The sequence below is a fragment of the Vulpes vulpes genome, chromosome 10 (genome assembly GCF_048418805.1).
Source record: "Vulpes vulpes isolate BD-2025 chromosome 10, VulVul3, whole genome shotgun sequence".
In the NCBI taxonomy this organism is placed as follows: domain Eukaryota; kingdom Metazoa; phylum Chordata; class Mammalia; order Carnivora; family Canidae; genus Vulpes; species Vulpes vulpes.
The window spans coordinates 8,435,783-8,457,099 of record NC_132789.1 but is presented as its reverse complement, the minus strand read 5'-3'; the positions used below and the strand labels follow the sequence as shown (position 1 = coordinate 8,457,099).

Below are 21,317 nucleotides of genomic sequence, written 5' to 3'. Positions count from 1 at the left end.
GGGACAACTGGCATGGCTGACGCTGCTGGGATGGCTGAGGCCACCCGCCACATGGACTTAATCTTGCAGAAGTCAACTGTGCAGCACTTGTTCTCATGATGAAGGAAAGATTCCTGCCTTACCAGGGTTGCCAGGCTTCTTAAGGCCTAGGCTTGGAACTCACACAATATCACTTCTACTTAATTGATAAAGCAAGCCCAAGGCCAGCCAAGATTCCAGTTGGGGAAACAGATTTCAGCTTTTGAAGGGTGGGAAACAGTAAATAATTTGTGAACACTTTTTTTGGAGTCTACTACACAGGAACCATTTTAGGAGATGGGGATTAGCAAAGCACAAGTTGAACAAAAAATTCTATCCTCACAGAGCTTACCTTCTAGGGAGGGGAGACAGACAATAAGAAAATAAATAAGTAAAATAATTGCTAGGAAACATAGTGATAAGGGCCACAGGAAAAAAGCAAAGCAGAAAGGGCACTAGGGAATGCCAGTCATGGTAGACAGTAGTTTTATTATTTTTTTTTAAATTTTTTTTTATTATTATTATTTATGATAGTCACAGAAAGAGAGAGAGAGAAAGGCAGAGACATAGGCAGAGGGAGAAGCAGGCTCCATGCACCGGGAGCCCAACGTGGGACTCAATCCCGGGTCTCCAGGATCGCGCCCTGGGCCAAAGGCAGGCGCCAAACCGCTGCGCCACCCAGGGATCCTAGTAGTTTTAAATAGGGAGGTCAAGGAAGATGTCATGGAAACAATGCTATCTGAGTAAAGACTTCAAAGAGGTGAAAGAGCAAGCAACATGCCATCTGGAAAAGAAGCTTGCTAGGCAGAGATCTTCCAACCCATGTAAGACCTTTTTGGCCATTATAAGATTTCTGGCTTTAAGCCTAGGTAAATTGAGAGGGTTTAGGGCAGGGAGGGGAGTTGAGAGAATTTGAGCACTAGAGTGACATATCCAACCTATTTCATCTTTGCATTCATCCATAAATTTTAGATGTACTACAAAGAGCATGGCATTGCAAGGGATTACTGTGATTTCTGTTTTGGCAAGACACTAAGTTCAATAGTTGGCATAAGTTACCTATTCTAAAAACAATTTTCAAGTTACTTTTGGAGCAACAGGTATTAGATGCTTATGATCTACCAAAGGATAGACAGTGAAAAAGTAAGTCACCCCGCATCCTCATACCCTCCAAAGAGGGCACTACTGTTACCAGAAACAGCCTTAGCAAGGATCATACCTCTAGAACAGACATCTAAATATTTCACTCAAGTGAATACTGGCATTGCCAAAGATGTCTAAGCAGAGAAATACCTAATTTCTTTTTCATTCCTGAGGCTCCTTTTCTTGCTACTTGCTTCCTTCTCCTTTTCCCTTTACAACTGACAAGTGCTAAACACTTTTAATCCAAACTCTTGCTCACAGGGCTTCCTTCCCATAGAATGCCTTCCCATTTCCATCTACTGGAAACTCACCCAGTATATGGTGCCACTAGCCACAAAACCTTTCCTCTTCACCTTTCTCTCCTTTGAATTTCTGGCCCAAACAACATCCACTGTACGACTTTATTTTTAAGTAGGTTCTATACTGGGCTTGAACTCACGACACTGAGAATAAGATCGGAGCTGAGATCAAGAATCAGACACTAAACCAACTGAGCAACCCAGGTGCCCCACAACTCTACTTTTTTTTTAAATATTTTATTTATTTATTCATGTGAGACAGAGAGAGAGAGTGAAAGAGAGAGGCAGAGACACAGGCAGAGGGAGAAGCAGGCTCCATGCAGGGAGCCCGATGTGGGACTCGATCCCCGGTCTCCAGGACCATGCCCTGGACTGAAGGCAGCACTAAACCGCTGAGCCACCGGGGCTGCCCCAACTCTACCCTTTTTTAAGCAACTTGGCATGATGTACCTCTTCACTGGTTTTTCTAGTCTTCTCATTTAACAACAATTTTCCTTGATAGGATGCAAATGGGATCAACATTTAGAAGTCCTGTTTTTTCCCTGGGTTCATCTATTAACTTCATTTTGTGTTACACAAAGTACTGGACTCTACTGAGATAAGGAGTTTTGATTTATAACGAACTTCTTTCATTAAGAAAATCTTACTATTAAAAACAACAACAACTGGGGTGCTTGCATGGCTCAGTGTTAAGCATCTGACTTGATCTCAGCTCAGGTCTTAATCTCAGGATTGTGAGTTCAAGCCCCACACTGGGTTCCAGGCTGGGAGTGGAGCCTTCCTTTTTTTAAAAAAAGAAAAAAGAAAAAAGAAAAAAGAAAAACAACAACAGCCGAACTAAAGCAAATGCTTAGTCACATGTTTGGCTTAAATTCTGGCATAAGCTCCTAACTTCTCACAGACCGGTAACAATAGTTTACGGCCCAGGAGCCAGTCCATGCATCATTCTGAGTAGTAGTGTCTCATACCATCTGCTCCTGGCCATGGGATTCTTGACACTAGGAGAGAATTCTACTTGCCACTTCATAAGCTCAATTTGGAACTTCCTTCAGTGGGTCCAGAGAACTCTTTCAAACCTGAAGGGGTACAGCTAAGGAACAACCATTATTTTGGAGATATTACATTTGCAGAGTTCACAATTTCAGAAACTAGTGATACTTCAAAAGTCTTATAAATGATTCAAATGTACCCCAATCCCTATAAATTCACTGTCAAGCAAGTTTAAAGTCATTAGCACATCTGTAGAATGCCCTTTGACAAAAAAACTTGAAGCCTTGAAGTGGAAGCCCAGCCCTCTTAACATCACTTTATTAATACACGCATATGAATCAAAGTTTTATTTTCAGGGCAGCCCAGGTGGCTCAGCAGTTTAGCGCTTCCTTCAGCCCATGGCCTGATCCTGGAGACCCAGGATCGAGTCCCATGTCGGGCTCCCTGCATGGAGCCTGCTTCTCCCTCTGCCTGTCTCTGCCTCTCTCTCTCTCTCTCTCTCTCTCTGTCATGAATAAATAAAATCTTTTTTTAAATTAAAAAAAAAGTTTTATTTTCACTCAGTATCCCAGTGCACTCCTCTTATGGAAGCCCCTCTCTGCTGGAATCTGGTCTGTCTGAGTCAGGACAGAACACAGTAGCATGTGGTGTATATCAGACAGTGTTCTTCAGGAACTCACAGACTCATTTTTAGCAACTGTAGGGTCAGTGCCAAAAAAGTATGGAGAATTGGTGGGATTATTAATAAGATAAATATTTCAGATAAATCTTGGTTCTCATGATACAAATCCTTGTTTTCTATTAGCAGATGCTAAGTAATTCAAGACATCACTGTTCTGGAAACTTTTCATGGTTAGATTTAGAGAAATTAGTCTTTTTAGTAGCTCATGTTTTTTCTATTGTTTTCTATCAGTGAAGAGAGCCAAATTTACATTACTGTCCTTAATTTCTTTCCAAACCCCAAACATGTATTTCTTTTTTTTTTAAAGGTTTTGTTTATTTAATCATGAGAGACACAGAAAGAGAGGCAGAGACATAGGCAGAGGGAGATGCAGGTTCATGTAAGAGGAGCCCCATGTGGGACTCGATCCCAGGATCCTGGGATCATGCCCTGAGCCAAAGGCAGATGCTCAACTACTGAGCTACCCAGGCTTCCCCCAAACATGTATTTTTAACAGCTTATGGGCTATCTCTTGCCCAGGTGATTTTTCTCAACTAAATTTGAACAATGTTTGTTTTTGTTTTTGTTTTTTTATTCATGAGAGACACAGAGACATAGAGGGAGAGGCAGGCTCCTCACAGGGAGCCCGATGTGGGACTTGACCCTGGGACCGGGATCACACCCTGAGCCAAAGGCAGATGCTCAACTGCTGAGCCACCCAGGCGTCCCTGAACAATGTTTCTCCACCAGATGATAGATATAAAATCGCAGGCATCATTTGCTGTGTGCATACAGTTTTGGAAACTATACCCCAATTACACAGCAGCATCCATGTCCTACAGTCTCCTTCCTTCCTGAGCTGGCCCTTCCCCATTTCGTCGCAGCCATAAGGTTCACATGGGGACTGACTACTTCCAGTATCACTGATGGGCCCCCGTTGGTGTAAACCAATTGGTGTAATCTTATGCCCCCTGCAATTAAATTTGGATGACATATGGCACTTTGAGACTCGAATGCCCTGGCCACTAAGATTAATTTAGGTTGGTCCAGTTGAAGCAAAGTCAAGCTCTTTTTTCAATGGACATGAAAGAGGAAACATGTAGCCCTGGCTGCTACTACAAGCCACCTTATCATTGGAAGTTTAAAAGAGAAGCTGGCCTTAGGATAAATCACATGGAGAGAAGTAGAGCTGAATGAATTTGAAGAAGGAAAAGAAGCAGTAGCTGCTGCAGCCTAGACTGAACCACATCTGAGGCCTAATTTTGATCTTTTTGTTTACATGAACCAATATTCCTCCTTATTATTAAAGTCAATTTGAGTTGGGATTTCTGTGTGCGTTTTTTTTTTCCTGTTACTTGCTACTGAAAGCATCCTCACTCCTACAGCTTTCCTACAAAAGCTATTAAAAATCAATCAATTACAAATATGTAATAGACACTACTCTAAATCAAACCATTTGAGAGAGCCCAAGAAACTGAAAAGTTGGTTGTTCAAAATCTAGCTGGAAATAAGGGATGAGGGTAATTGTAATCACAGCAATCTTTGACTATGTAGTACTCCCTCTGTGTCAGACACCACGCTCTATGCTTCACACTTGTGATCTCATTTCACATTCACAGAAACCCGGGAACATGACGGTAGGTAAAATTATCCCCATTTACAGAAAAAAAAAAAAAAAAAAAAGGAAGTTCAGAGAACTGATGACAGAAAAACTCTGTAAAAGCCTAATATACAAGGGGGGGGGGCACCTTAGATTTCTAAGTTAGCACAACTATATGTTAACTTTGTTCAAACCAAAAGCCTGATTTATGGCCTGCCACGCATGCATTGTACATCTGCTTTGTGAATGAGCAGCCTGAAGGAAAACCATTTTGTCCTTGAGGCATCAATCAAAGCTCCTGCTCCCTGAATTCCTTTATGATGAAACTCATGCTTCCCGCCAACATGCTAATCTATAATCTTTTTTAGCTTTTACAAGATGTAAAAAATGTATATAACCCTATAAAAACTGTCCATTCTCTGGAGCCACTTTCTTCCCTGTGAAAAGTGTGTTTTCCTGGGCAGTTATCCTAACGTGGGCTGGAATAAAATTCTCTTTCTTACTTTCTGAGATTCTAAAAAGTTTGTTCAATTTGTGTTGACAAAGCTTATGTAGAAAAAAAAAAAAAGCTTATGTAGTTTCACAAAGCTAAGAAGAGGTATAGAAGAATGCACACACAAGTAGTCTGTGATGTCAAAGCAGGCTGTGCTTTTAACGATGCTTTTTAAGTGATTCTGCTATTATGTGAACTAAAATTCAAAGAAGGGGGAAACCACCTTAAATCATTGATATTTTGCAGGGAAAAATTAATATAATTTGAATATGAACTTAAAATATTAAGATAAATGTCAGGCAAACTAAGAGATATGAGATCATTGTAACACTATGACAACCTTCCAGAAGACCATTCCACTACAAAGAAAGATTTAGACTAATATCACAAGCACGAGCTTTCTGAAAGCATTCAATTCTATGTGCTAACTTCAAATAAAATAGTAGCAATCATAAAAATTATAACTACAGCTAACACTTAGACAATATGTGAGGCATTCTTTTAAGTACTGTAGAACTGTAACTTCCTATAACTCACTGGATCTTCACAAAAATCCAAGAACAGGGATCCCTGGGTGGTGCAGTGGTTTGGCGCCTGCCTTTGGCCCAGGGCGTGATCCTGGAGACCCAGGATCGAATCCCACATCGGGCTCCCGGTGCATGGAGCTTGCTTCTCCCTCTGCCTATGTCTCTGCCTCTCTCTCTTTCTCTCTCTGTGACTATCATAAATAAAAAAAAAAAACTTAAAAAAAAAAAAAAACCAAGAACACTGGGACTAACATGATCCCCCATGTTATATATTTGGGGAAAATGGGGCACACAGACGTAAAATCATTTCCCCAAAGTATCAGCAAGAAAAGGGCAGAGCAGGATTTCACCCCAGACCTTGTGGCCTCCAAAGTCCATGCTCTTAAACAATGTGCTATCCATACTTCAGCATGTAAATGTCCTGTGAATACAACACTCAAATATCTACCATGCAAGACTGTTAAGCAGGAAATCTGTTTTACAGTTTGGTGTGACAGAGAGAATGTATAAAGGTTTTGGCTCCTACTACTATGGGGTTCAACTCAAAGCCAGGCTCTGCGACTTACTAGTTTTGTGACCTTGAGCCAGTGATCATGCTTCTTTCAATCTCAGATACAATACCATCTGCCTCCTAGAGGACTTTCAATACAGGTTGGCATTATTCCTTTCTGTTCTCACCAAAGAACACTGTTACCAAGGCACTCTTACAGAATATCATCAAGCAGCCAGTTAATTTTAGACCACCTATTGTTTGAATTCAACTGGACATTTAAAAAAAATTGGTTTGAAAAAAAAAAATTGGTTTGTATGCAGGCAAAGCTTTCCCAACTGACAAGTTGGGAAAAAAATGAATACCAATCATTTCATGATACTTATACAGAGACAAGTAAGAGAATACTTTTCAAGTACTTACAACGTCCCTACCACAAAACCACACAAATTCTAAGCAGTAATGCAATGAGAAGTCTTAACATGCAATTTGAATATTCTAAACATAAAAATTATTAATAAAAAACACACAATACATAAAACTAGTTTTAATTACACCTACCATGTCTGCAGAAGAACTGAATGACGACTTTGCATTTATCGGATCTGGTGAATATTTTACACTTCTCTACAGTTCTTTCAAGAGAATTTGGACATCTAAAGATGGGCAGAAGTGACTATAACACAAATACATAATAGAACAGCACACATTTAATATGGTTGCTCGATGAGTTTAAATGAACTAACAAGATAATGTATGCTCCTAAGTGAATAGATTTGTCCTGCATACCTTTTTATATATTCTTAAATTTTTATTCCAGTTTTGAACTATGTGACTGTGTAATTCAACCTTAAAAATAAAATAACCAATATTTTTTTCTGGATTAAGAAGGTATTTTCCCCTTCTTTTAACACTTTTTTCCCTCTTTTTTCAATTTAAATTCAAGTCAATTCATTTTAAAAATTAAATTAACATACAGTGTATTATTAGTTACCCAGGTATAGTGATTCATCAGTTGCATATTACACCCAATGCTCATTACATTAAGTGCCCTCCTTAATGCCCATCACCCAGTTACCCTGTCCCTCTGCCCACTTCCCCTCCAGCAACCGTCAGTTTGTTTTCTATAGTTAAGAGTCTCATGGTTTGTCTCCCTCTCTGATTTTGTCTTATTTTATTTTTCCATCCCTTCCTCTGTGATCTTGTGTTTTGTTTCTTAAATCCCACATATGAGGGATCCCTGGGTGGCTCAGCGGTTTGGTGCCTGCCTTCGGCCCAGGGCATGATCCTGGAGTCCCCGGATCGAGTCCCTCACTGGGCTTCCTGTGTGGAGCCTGCTTCTCCCTCTGCCTGTGTCTCTGCCTCTCTCTCTCTCTCTATGTGTCTCTCATGAATAAATAAATAAAATCTTTTAAAAAAAATTCCACATATGAGACCATATCATTATCTTTCTCTGATTGGCTTATTTCATTCAGCATATCTTCTAGTTCCAACCTCGTCATTGCAAATGATAAGATTTCATTTTTGATGGCTAAGTAGTATTCCACTACATATAAATACACATATTACACACACACACACACACACACACACACACACACCACATCTTCTTTACCCATTCATCTGTCAATGGACATCTGGACTCTCCATAGTTTGGCTATTGTGGACATTGCTGCTATAAGCATTTGGGTGTCCTGCATGCCTTTTAAACCAGGTATTATTATTATTATTATTAAAGATTTTATTTATTTATTCATGAGAGACACAGAGAGAGAGAGAGGCAGAGACACAGGCAGAGGGAAAAGCAGGCTCCACGCAGGGAGCTTGATGTGGGACTCGATCCCAGGACTCTAGGATCACACCCTGAGCCAAAGGCAGAAATTCAACTGCTGAGCCACCCAGGTAACCCATTAAACCATGTATTAAATGCAGAATAGATATCATGTCCTTTGTAACAAATATTTCCACGAGAGAAAACCAGGGCCACTTATACTTACCTTCATTCCCAATTTGCAATTTAAATTCGACATTGTAGAATCATTATCATTTACTTTCACTGAGGTTGACCATTGATAATGTTGAAAAAACACAGGAGAGAAGAGGACACATCCATATGCTGACCGACAAGAATTCACAGATCTTAAAGCAAGCTGAAAAATAAAAGTTAAGGAAAAAATCAACTTTCACTAAATGATTAATTCAAAAATTCCATTATGTTTAACACTGTAATTAAATGTGTTTAAATAAGGTTATGAGATGGTAACTGCATTATATTGACTACATTATACATATGATTTATTATAGATATTAAATGGATTACATTAGACATTGTATATTGAATTTACATACATATATACAGTATACACATCTATATTGAATACATGTAGATATTAACTTTAAAATCTTGCATGTTGAAATTGTAAAGTTGTAAATGCCTTTAGCTTTAATGTACAAAGTGGTAGATAATGTTAAAAGAGGTAGAAAGATGGCAGCAAAATGGCAATCTCTTGCCTCATCTAAAGGGAGAAACCGTTGGTCAGTGCCAGCCAACTACTTCCACCTAGGAATACTAATGCTGGCCCCAAACTGTCAGATCTTCTAAGTTTTTAAGAGAAGCAGAAAACTCAGATCTGGGTTCCCTGGGTGGCGCAGCGGTTTGGCGCCTGCCTTTGGCCCAGGGCGGATCCTGGAGACCCGGGATCGAATCCCACGTCGGGCTCCTGGTGCATGGAGCCTGCTTCTCCCTCTGCCTGTGTCTCTGCCTCTCTCTGTGTGTGACTATCATAAATAAATAAAAATTAAAAAAAAAAAAGAAAACTCAGATCTTTATGTGGACTCCCCCAATCTTTAAGTTTATAAAATTATTTCATTTAAAAAAATAACAAACACAAAACACTTCGGCAAGTCATATCTAGCCTCTTGACCATCAGTTTGCCATTTCTGGTTTAAATCTCTTGTGTTGGATGGAACTGGAGGGTATTATGCTGAGTGAAATAAGTCAATCGGAGAAGGACAAACAGTGTATGTTCTCATTCATTTGGGGAATATAAATAATAGTGAAAGGGAATATAAAGGAAGGGAAAAGAAATGTTGGGAAATATCAGGAAGGAAGACAGAACATAAAGACTCCTAACTCGGGGAAACGAACTAGGGGTGGTGGAAGGGGAGGAGGGCGGGTGTTGGAGGGGAATGGGTGACGGGTACTGAGGTGGACACTTGACGGGATGAGCACTGGGTGTTTTTCTGTATGTTGGTAAATTGAACACCAATAAAAATTAATTAAAAAAAATAAATAGGGATCCCTGGGTGGCACAGCGGTTTGGCACCTGCCTTTGGCCCAGGGCGCGATCCTGGAGACCCGGGATCGAATCCCACATCAGGCTCCCAGTGCATGGACCCTGCTTCTCCCTCCGCCTGTGTCTGCCTCTCTCTCTCTGTGACTATTATAAATAAATAAAAAATTTAAAAAATAAAATAAAATAAATAAATAAATAAATAAATCTCTTGTGTTTCTCTGCCTGATTTTTAAGTTTAATACGCTCTCAACTCTTGTGTTTCTCTGCCTGATTTTTAAGATTAATATGCTCTCAATGTATTCAGACATGTAAAATAAAGATGAGCAGTGAAAGGGATAATTAAAATTTCTGAGTTTCCTAGTTAACATTCAATCTGGATTGGGATCTTTAAACATCCTCTTTTGCCTTAATAGATGGTAAACTGGTTAATTTTCTTACTTACACCTTTTTCAGATGGATCTAGCCACAGCTCGTCACTGATTCGTGATAGAGCTTGGATTGCTTTCCCAAATACTACAGAGAAAAAGAAAGACACTGCTTACATTCTTTCCTCAAACAATAAAAACAAATCATAAGGCTACTTCAGCATTCAGAGGACTCACGTTAAATTTATAAAGAACAGTGTTTCATAGACCAATGCTAAAAATTGCTTTAAATACATAATAAGGAAAAAAAATAAATACATAATAAGGGACCCCTGGGTGGCTCAGCGGTTTAGTGCCTGCCTTCGGCCCAGGGCGTGATCCTGGAGTTTTGGGATCTAGTCCCGCATTGGGCTCCCTGCATGGAGCCTGCTTCTCCCTCTGCCTGTGTCTCTGCCTCTCTCTCTCTCTCTCTCTCTGTGTGCCTCTCATGAATAAATAAATAAAATCTTTAAATAAATAAATACATAATAATACTCCTGACAAAATGCTAGACACATAGACACATATGTGTCTCAATAAATAGAGCTCAATAAATTTACAGACTGCAAAATGATAAGACACACACTATTCCCTTCTGATGGTTTGCATGGAGCTACTGCGGCAAGCCAATTTCCATACCAATTTATTTTCAGACTTGGTTAAAATAAATATATTACCTGACATCCCCCCTCCCCTAGAAGTGTGAAAACAGAGCATGAAGAGGTTCATCTGAAGGGCTTTAATAACCTCATAGGTGGCAAGGTCAAAATAAGTTATGAGAGAGAAGTTAGAGGCATTCGAGATACATCTCTGATATTTGAGGGTAGCATCCAAGATGCTAAATCTGCTCACTAAACACACTCAGATTCCCTGTAAGAAAGAGGCTAGGCTGGGTGATGTATTTGTCTAAACTGGTATGACACTGTTAATATTCTCAGGAATTACGAATAACTACAAAATGTGGCAAACAAATATAAGATACTATGCTGCAATAAAAATGGATGGCCACATAGGGTGCCTGGGTGGCTCAGTCAGTTAAACATCTGACTCTTGATTTCCACTCAGGTCATGATCTCAGGGTCATGGGATCAAGCCCTGTGGTCGGGTCCATACTCAGCACTAACTCTGCTTCTTTCTCTCTCCCTCCCCCACTTGTGCTCTCTGAGAGAAAAAGGAAAGAGAAAGAAAAGAAAAGAAAAGGAAAGAAGAAAGAAAGAAAGAAGAAAGAGACCATATCGATCCACAGAACAATAGAAAAAGGAGAAAATATTCCAGACATAAAATCTGATTACACTGCTTAAGTGTGCGAATTGGGGGTGCCAGCCTGAAACTGAGACGGGATGATTATGGGGAGAAAAAAAAAAGAGGCATTTCTCCTCTTTTTTTTCCACTTCACATTCAACACTTTTTCATTCAGCACTTTTTCCAGGAGCTGCCTCAGGCCGACCTCTCAATCACCCAGCCAATAGTTTTTGAGCATCGCCTAGGTTCTGAGTACAACTCAATGCAAGGGGAGTAGAGCAATGAACTGAAGAGCAATAGCTTCTGCCCTCACAGTGCACTACATACAGTCCGGGGGGGGGGGGGGGGGTAGGCAAAAACAATCAGGAAAATAACTGCTTATTGAGAACGGAACTACACCCTGTGAGAGAACTTCTAGAACTCGGAGAACCTGTAACAGCCGGGAGCCCGTGCGTCCCCTCCCTGTTCCTCACTACCGTTCTGTGGATGGCCCCATCCCGGGGTGGGGGAGGGGGGGGAAGGTAACCACCACACAAGGCGCCATTCTAGGATCAGCTTACGATCTGCAGGAAACCACTGTTTTCCTAAATAGAGACTTTCTGGAGTAACTTACATAGAGTTCCAACCACTTATACATTCCCATCTACTATCGAGCTCTTTCCGCACCCGATTCATTCCTACAACAAGCCCTGCAACAAAAATGCTGTTACTAATTCTCATTTTTTGCAGATGAGGAAACTGAGCCCCCACAGCGCTTCAGTGGCTTGTCCCAAGTCAGACGTGGAAAAATGGAAGAATCTGGAATAAAAACCAGGTTGATTAAATCAACCTGGCCCTAAATACTTCAACGGTCTAAGCATCTCCGCCCCCCCCCCCAACTCCTCCTCACGCAGTCCTAAATCGTTCAGAGTTTGAGGCCCGCATTCCCAACCTCCGCTCTGATGGTGCAATTTCACTTCACGGACACTGAAGACAGGAAATACTAAGCCCAAATAAAAGCTGACAGGCTCTCTTCCCTCAGAAGCTACTAGGAGCTTGGGTGGGTGTCGCCAGCACTTGCGCATGAAGGGCAAAGGGGAAATGGCCTCCATAAATCTTAGGCTTTCTTTCTTTTCTTTCTTCTTCGCTTCCCTTTTCTACATAGGAAGGCAAGAAAGGTCGCTCCACCTTTCACCTGACTGCCGCTCATCTCGCACTTCAGCATGGCTGCAAGCCCTAACAAGCAGGGCTCCAAGGCGCGCCTCAGCTCGACGGCCCCAGGGGCCCGGATGTCGCCCGCACTTTTCGAACTTTCGAGATCTAACTCCTCCCGCCCTCACTCCACGCTTTCCCAAAGAGCAGCTGTATGGGCCGGCGGGGAAGGACCTCTGCGGGCCCCCGTAGGCCGTCTCCTGCCGACGTCGCCTGTCATTGGCTGAGAACGAAGTGGGCGGGTCGCCCAGGAGCCCGAGGAAGAAGGCGGTGGCGGCGGTGGTGGTGACTGAGCGGAGCCCGGTGACAGGATGGTGAGGATGGCAGATGCGGCGACCGAGGCCTAGCTGTCGGCCGCGGGGCTGCGTCGTTGGGAGCAGCTGGGAGTCTCTGGGCGACGGCGGGGGCCATCCCGGGGACCGTGGCGGGGAGAAGGCCCCGGGGGAGGGCAGAGGAGGATACGAGCAGCTACCTCTGGGTGCGGCTGGCTCCGGCCTCGCACCCACGCCCAGGGTCCAAGGGACGTCCGAGGGGGGAAGGGCCCGCCCCCCTCTGCGGCTCGTCCTGTCACGAGACCCGCACGCCCGAGCCGGGAAGGACCTTTGGGCCTGGGCCTCCAGCGTCTGCGAGAAAGGGGCATGGTCCCCTCGGTTTCCAGACGTTTCCTTACTCCTTTTCCTTAAAAGGCACCTCCCGCTGGTTGGGGTATACCGATTGCCACCGTCATGTGTTGAAAGCTGGGCTGCTTGGATGCAGAACGGGAAGTAACGAGCAAACCCCCTATCCTTTTTCGTTTGCATCTGGAGAGAAGGGGGTACAAACTGCCCCCCTCGCCCCTGAGATAAAGTGCAGCTGCCATTGAAATGTGGTAGTGAGTCCTCGGGGGACTGGATTTGGCTCTTAGAATGGCTGGAACTGTTGTTTCCTTAACGGTTTATGAGCTCTTTGAAATTGGAAAATTTTGTGAATATGTACGTTTTTCCAGGTAAGGAGCCAGTTTTGGCGCCAAGGAGTACTTTAGGGAGTTTTACCTCAGTCGTTCATCCGATTGTCCAGCCAGCCTCAAGGCTAGCCCCCCACCCACTTGACCTACTGTAGGTTTTTCTGCCCCTAAGACCGTTCTGTGTAAAAACTCAGGAGGTGGCTTGTAGCTGTAATCAGATTTTCAAAGGTGCCCTTCTCCCCCTAAAAAAGTTAAGAGCGTGTCCAAAAGGAGCTCTGATTGTCTTGCTATTTATGTTGATGAGGGACTTCTATAATGGGTATCCGTTACATTTTTGAGATTATCAGGATTCTGTGGCAAGTGTAGCCTTTGAAGTGGCTTATAGATGTGACAGCCAAAGATTTATGGTATATGCTTCTTTAGTGTCTTTGTATATGGGAAAGACTTTAATCTCGTTTTTTATTTTTGCTTCTAAACGGACTCCAGTTGAAAGTGATCCGGTTTACAATAATTATGAGACGGTTATTCCTGAGAGAAGATGACATATGATTCCATACTCATGTTTCTAAAGTTTGTAAGAGATGAACACTTTTTTAGGGTAGTTACACTGGAACATAATTGTCACCTGAGGTAGAACTGGGTAAAATTTAGCATTAGCTGATTCTTTTTTTTTTTTTTTTTTTTTTTATGATAGTCACAGAGAGAGAGAGAGAGAGAGGCAGAGACACAGGCAGAGGGAGAAGCAGGCTCCATGCACCGGGAGCCCGATGTGGGATTCGATCCTGGGTCTCCAGGATCGCGCCCTGGGCCAAAGGCAGGCGCCAAACCGCTGCGCCACCCAGGGATCCCAGCTGATTCTTTTATGATTAAAAACCTCTCATTTGGCAAAGTAGACTGGTAATGTTCAACACTCAGTAGTATCCAGAGTCTATGGGTAGCAAATTCAGGTGTGGAGAAGGTCCAATTGCAGCTGGAGGAATGTGTTTGTTTGTTTGTTTGTTTGTTTTATCATCTTAGTTGGTGACTTCATCAATTGATAATGTATTCAGAGCGCTGATTCAGACCTTCTATACAAAATAATGGTCTAGCTGCGGCATAAATTTTCCAGCTCGTAGAATTTTGAGCATAAGAGAATTAAAATCAGTGTACTTGAGGAATAATTAGTCCTTAAGAATCCACAAAATGTTAGCTTTCGTTTACATTGTTACTGATGAATTTTCCAAATTGTCTTATAAAATTCTTAACAGAACAGGAAACTAAAAGAGATGGGAGTCAATATAGAGAATAAGATTAGAAGAAAAACTGACAGGGCACATTTTTTATTACTGGGTGTGTGTGTGAGAGAGAGAGAGAGATGTTCAAAAACACAGCAAATGGTTCTTTTGGTATTGCTTTGAGCAAAGCCAGTTTTTAACATTTTCTTTCATAACACTCAGAAATCATTAACAATTGTTTGCATATTCATTTGGTATGAGTTTTTTTGTTGCTCTGTTTTGGTTTGTTTCTTTTCATTGCTTTCTTGTAACATTGGTCATGTTTCACCCTTTTTTTTCATTCCCCTGTCTGCAATCAACTTCTTCATTCCACTAAGGCTGGGCACAGAGTAAGTTTCTTCTCTTAGCTCCTACTAACAACGGTGGTTGGGTGGCTGGCTGATTACTGGGATTTTCACCCTTTTACAGTCAATCAAATAGGAAGTAGCCAGATTCCTATGCTTTGATTGGGTTGGTTCTTTATTTGAATTTAACAAGATTGCCATTTCCAGGATCTTTTGCTGTCTCAAAAGACTATAAACTTTATCTAATCTGAATTGTCAAAAGTGTGGAATTTGGGCAAGGACATTCCTCAAAGTATGACATATGTTATGTGACACTATTTCCCCAAACTTAGTCACCTACATGAAACAAGAGTCTTAGAATCTTTAGTAGTTTGAAATAATTTTTGTTTGGTCATTCCTATAGTTATATTTTTAAACTACTAATACTCTGGGTATACTTGGGTATAATCCATAATACATGATAGAATTTAGGTCATCAATCATTATAAAGTATCATTGTTGTACTAATATTCTTTTTAATACATTGAGATCAAACAGCTCATTCATTATCAGTCCCAAAGATTTTTATCCTGCAATAGACATATACCCTCTATGAGCCTGAGGGTTTTGTTTTTTTTTAATATAGCAATTTATTTTTTACCTTTTTTCTCAAATGCCAGCTTCCCACATTAACTCTGTGCTTCAATCCATATCTGAAGGGATCCCCCTCTAAAGATGAAGATTGTTCTCTCTCCAGGTACTTTTGCATTGATTACCAATGAGGGTGGAAACTTCATAGTGGTTTTTGGTTTTACAGTAAGATGTTTTATCCACTAAGATCTGGATTGAAACAGTTCATTGAACAAATACCAGCTGAAACTACTCTTTAAAAAGAAGAAACTTATTTACCAATTTCTTTTAAAGTGTGCTAATTTTGTAATCTTGTGTTACTTCAGTTACTCTGTGTCCTGATAACAGTTCCTTTCCTTTGTAATCATGTTGATATTTGTTGCAAGATGAATCAAGTTTGTTTTAGCAATAATTTTAGTTTTACATATTTTGTTTTTGGTTAATTTCAGTTTACATGAAGTCTATGGTGGCAAAATTATTTTCTGTTTTTATACTACTTTAGATATTTAATGTTTTCTTGGATAATATTAAGGAACAGTCATGCCTTCTTTGTTTTTTTTAAATAGAAGTTTTATTTTTTAAAGATTTTATTTATTTATTCATGAGATGTAGAGAGAGAGGTAGAGACATAGGCAGGGGGAGAAGCAGGCTCAACGCAGGGAGCCCCCTGTGGGACTCAATCCCAGGACTCCTGGATTACGCCCTGAGCCAAAGGCAGTCACTCAACTGCTGAGCCACCCAGACATCCCCATGCCTTCTTTAAAAGCAGTTAAAGGGCATGTATGTTTATAAATGGGATGTCTGTGTGGGAAAACATCCTGTTACAGAATGAAGGTGCTTATATGAATCAACATGAAATTAATTATTGTCCTTCAGACGACAAATATTTAAAATGACCTTTTGACAATATTCCACAAAAAGATTGAATTGAGTAATGTTTATATGTTCTTGAAATTGCAAAATTAAAAATTTTACAGAATTGAGGTTTTTTATTTTGTTATACTCAAGTGCAAAATTAATTTTTGTCATCTGAGACTATATTGCAACTCTAAACCACCTCCTGCTAAATTCATCACTTATTTAGCTGATGTCTCTCTCTTTTTTTAAATTGTGCTAATGCACATGAAAGAGTGTAAAAATGTTATCTTAAGTTTGGAAACCAAACTGAGGGTACACAGGCCATTTAATCTACACAATAAAAATACGACAGGATTTATAATAAGGAAGGAGGAGAGAACAGAGATCATAATTCAAAAGCACGTGTTGTCCTATTAAAACTCCTTGAAACATAGGCTGTTTTTTATACCTTTATATTATATAGCTAATAGTATTTAGTAACAAATTTTGTAAATTTTGGCTACTTTTCCTTCAAATAGTTGTCAGTCTAGTAAACATAAATTACAGAATTAAGTTTTTTTCTTTATCACTGCATTTTTAACAGTTCTCTTTATTAATGTTCCTTGGAACATTGGAATCAGTGCATTATGTTTTACAATAGGTTGCAGAAAAATGAATTACCATATTACTCAAAAATGCCAAATTCCATAAGACCCAGCACTATATTCTTCATTTTGCAATTTTTTAAATTCAGCATCATTTATAGGTCTCTAAATGAATTGCTTAGAAAGCCCGATTTTTTTCTTGGTAAATAGAATGATGACCTGTATTGTGTATGCACACTGTTTATGACTAAAATAAGGTTGATTAGAAAAGAGTATGTTACCATATGTGTCTTTGTTTAAATGGTCATGATAAGAACTGTGGATAACTTCTGCTCTTTTGGGTTCTGGAATCCTTGCTTAATTTAAAAGAGGATTTAAGAGGAAAACATCTTGTTTTGGCATCATGTTTGACATTACACCTTGTCTCACCTTGACACTTTAAAGTTGGTGTTGGTATTAGGAGATCTGCACATCCCACACCGGTGCAACAGTTTGCCGGCTAAATTCAAAAAACTGCTGGTGCCAGGAAAGATTCAGCACATTCTCTGTACTGGAAACCTTTGCACCAAAGAGAGTTATGACTATCTCAAGACTCTGGCCGGTGATGTTCATATTGTGAGAGGAGACTTCGATGAGGTGATGTATTTTTCTTTCTATTCGCAAATATTTTCTTTTCTTGGTTCTTACATATAGAAGCTTTATCCTTTACACCTGAGTTTCTCAATTGTCATGGTCTTTATGTTGTTGTTAACTTCCCAAATACAAATTTACTACACATAATTGTCCCTTACTCTTTGAAAACCACCAGTGTTACACTACTCAGAAAACATGTTAAATACATTATTAAACATATTTAAATAGTGATTTTGTCACTATTTTTTGTAGTATTGTTATTTAGTTTATAAAATTTTTATTAAAAACTTCTCACCACCAAAAAAAAAAAAAAAAAAAAAAACTTCTCACCACCACCTCTGCTACCCTGTTCCAAGCTACCATATCATTTTCCTGTATCTCAACTTCCTCATTCGACCCTTCCTCCCTTCATAGTTTGTTCTCCAAGCAGCAACCAGTGTGATCCTCTTTAGGTGAAGATCACATCACCACTATGCTGAAAACCCTGCTGTGGCTCCCTAACTCCATGGTTAAACTATAAATGGGCATGAGGAACTTTTGAGGAGATGATCCAACTGTTCTGGGTCTTGATTGTGGCAGAGTTTACATAACTGTATGCATTTGTCAAAACCCCTTAAATTGTACACTAAAAAGAGTAATTTTACTGCATATGAATTATAACTCAACCTGACTTTAAAGAAAAAAGTTAGAAGTACTGGGATTCCAGCTTTGCCCATTAGTTAATAACGAGATTTTAGGCAAATTATATTCTTTCTGGCCTCAGTTTCCTCATACATAAATATGATTGGAATAGATCATTTTTAAGACCCCAACTCATACTAACATTGTATTTTAAAAATACTGTACTTACAAAATTTCCTTCGTATTTTTGGGAATATAAGCTTTTCCATAAATCATTTAACTTCATTGGTGCTGTTTACTGGGGTTCCTTTATACCAAACCAAATGAACATAATGTCTCTCTTTTTTTTTTTTTTTTTTTAGTGGATTTTAAGAAAGAGTTCAGATAACCTTTCACCTGGGGGCAAAAGACAGGGAGATGAGAAGGGAAGGGGCCGACTTCTTGTCAATAATTAGAATATAGGTTTGCTTTGTTAAAAATATATTTGGGGTTCTGTTTGTGTTATGCTAAAGACAATTTCAGTAGCAAGAATTAAAGCTTTTGCTTATAATTTGCTAAATTCACAGACCCGGCAGCCATACTACCAGGGTTTGGGTCTTGGCTCATTCACTTACTAACGTGTGACCTTGGGCAAGTTATTTTAACCTCTCTGCTTCAGTTTCCTCATCCATAAAATGGTGGTCATAATAGAAGCTACCTCTTAGGATTGTTTGTAAATATTTAAATAGGTTGATATTTATAAAGCCCTTAGAAGAGTGCCTGCTTCCCACTAAGTACCATACGAATGTTGACTATCATTATTATTTGAAGCTATTCACATAATGATTAAAGCCTGGGATATAACTTAAACACACCTTATAGGTCATATGCTTAGGATTCTTAGGTAGAGGAAACTCACAAATTTTGGGGAATTATTTTCTACAGCATGCCCCCGAGAACCCATATTCTGTAAAAGAGAAAAAAAAAAAAAAAGAAACACGAGGCAGGGATTACGTGATAAATTCCAGTTTACCTTAAGTAAGTTGTTTTGACCATATTTGTAGATTTAGAAACTGAGGAGAGATCAAGTATTTAATAAATGTGTTGGTTGTGAAGCACTGTATCAAAATATTCATATGGGATTGAATATTAATGTTTTTCAACATCAGTATCTCTAAAAAAAAATTTTGTTTTAATATCTGTTTCTTATTTTAGAATCTGAATTATCCAGAACAGAAAGTTGTAACTGTTGGGCAGTTCAAAATTGGTTTGATCCATGGGCATCAAGTTATTCCATGGGGAGACATGGCCAGCTTAGCCCTGTTGCAGAGGCAGTTCGATGTGGACATTCTTATCTCGGGACACACACACAAATTTGAAGCATTTGAGCATGAAAATAAATTCTACATTAACCCAGGTTCTGCCACTGGAGCATATAATGCCTTGGAAACGTGAGTAGTGATTTGGGGATTTATTAAAGCTAATAATTGCATGTGTGACATTTCATAAAGGAGAAGTGCAACTGTTTCAATTAATTATAGCCTTTTGAGCAATCTTCTTTTGGTGTTTACTCTTTTCAATATGTAACAAGTAGAATTCTCTTCAAATCCAAATTGTTGTAAATTGAAATTTTTTGTGCTGGTGCTTTTTAGTACAAAACACTGACATTATTTATATTCTCTTCCAGAAACATTATTCCTTCATTTGTGCTGATGGACATCCAGGCTTCTACAGTTGTCACTTATGTGTATCAACTAATTGGAGATGATGTGAAAGTAGAACGAATTGAATACAAAAAATCTTAAAAGCCAGGCCTGTCTTGCTGTTTTTTTTCATTCCCATGTTCAAATCAAGTAATTAAACATTTATGTACCACAAAATTGTATCACTTTTATAATATTTTGCAGTAAAATATCATCTTCTGTTAATACAGTGTTCTAAGCTTCTTGTAAACTATAAGAATATATTCCATTTCCATATATGACTTCTATGAAAAAAATGTCCTCACACAGTAAATGGTCATAATGTTCAGAAAAATTTATCCTTGTAAATATCTTCAGAGTTGGTATTTGGAACTTTACTATGAAAGTAGTGCATGAGGAAAAAGAATTTAGACTTGTATACATTTTTCTCTTCAGTAATAAACAGTTAACTTTCATTTATACTTTTTTGATAAACTGTTTTAATTTTTAAAAATCATAAAAATGAGAGGCCGTATGAAACTGCACCTAAGCATTAAAGTGATGAGGTAGATGGGATGACCTTTTGGGGCTTTCTCAGTTCTTAGAGTGTTCTGAGTCATAATGTTGGGCTCAGAACATTTGATTTTCTAAAGAATATACTACATTGACATATTAGCAATAATTCCTCAAACTATTGCTTTAAATTGCCCTATTCCTATATTTCAAGTTTTAACTGTGTGTGTGTGTGTGTGTGTGTTTGTGTATATATATATATATATATATATTTTTTTTTTTTTTTTCTTAAACCAACGTTTAGAAAGGACGCACACTGGAGTGAATGTATAATGTAAAGAATCTCACTACAGGGATCCCTGGGTGGCGCAGCGGTTTGGCGCCTGCCTTTGGCCCAGGGCGCGATCCTGGAGACCCAGGATCGAATCCCACGTCGGGCTCCCGGTGCATGGAGCCTGCTTCTCCCTCTGCCTGTGTCTCTGCCTCTCTCTCTCTCTGTGACTATCATAAATAAATAAAAATTAAAAAAAAAAAAAAAAGAATCTCACTACAATTACTCCCAACTTATTCTAGTTTGAGAATCCAAGTGTTTAGACAATTTTCATAAAATAAGGCAAACTGATATTTCCATTTTTAAGCTGTATTCAAGCAGTAAATATTAAGCACCTTTTTTGCAAGTCTCTATCAAATGTTATTCTGTATCAGGCTATTTCAGAGCTTTCCTTAGCCCAATCAAGAAAATACTTGAGGGGGGGACGCCTGGGTGGCTCAGCAGGTTAGCGCCGCCTTCAGCCCAGGGTGTGATCCTGGGGACCCCGGATCGAGTCCCGCATCGGGCTCCCTGCATGGAGCCTGCTTCTCTCTCTGCCTCTTTCTCTCTCTGTCTCTCATGAATAAATAAATAAAAACTTTAAAAAAAGAAAAAAATACTTCAGGGGATTCTCATGTTTTTGTTTTAGGACTTACTGTAAGCAGAAAAAGAA

At 39.6% G+C, this 21,317-nt stretch overlaps 2 protein-coding genes across 2 annotated transcripts in view; one reads left to right on the top strand and one right to left on the bottom strand.

The window, feature by feature from the left end:
* Positions 1-12,461, bottom strand: part of RAD9B (RAD9 checkpoint clamp component B) — a 31,731-nt gene extending 19,270 nt beyond the window's left edge. The window contains exons 1-4 of the mRNA XM_072722823.1: positions 12,331-12,461; positions 9,960-10,030; positions 8,219-8,371; positions 6,783-6,897 (exon numbers count right to left, since the gene is read on the bottom strand). Of these exons, the coding sequence (XP_072578924.1) occupies positions 6,783-6,897; positions 8,219-8,371; positions 9,960-10,030; positions 12,331-12,367 (376 nt within the window). The 5' untranslated portion in view covers positions 12,368-12,461. The remainder of the gene's footprint in view (positions 1-6,782; positions 6,898-8,218; positions 8,372-9,959; positions 10,031-12,330) is intronic.
* Positions 12,462-12,579: 118 nt separating this feature from the next.
* On the top strand, positions 12,580-20,297 carry VPS29 (VPS29 retromer complex component). The gene is made up of 4 exons (XM_026018825.2): positions 12,580-12,668; positions 17,351-17,542; positions 19,355-19,590; positions 19,827-20,297. Exons 1-4 carry the CDS (start codon positions 12,666-12,668, stop codon positions 19,942-19,944), a joined length of 549 nt encoding a protein of 182 aa, XP_025874610.1. The 5' UTR covers positions 12,580-12,665; the 3' UTR covers positions 19,945-20,297.
* The last annotated feature ends 1,020 nt before the right edge of the window (positions 20,298-21,317 follow it).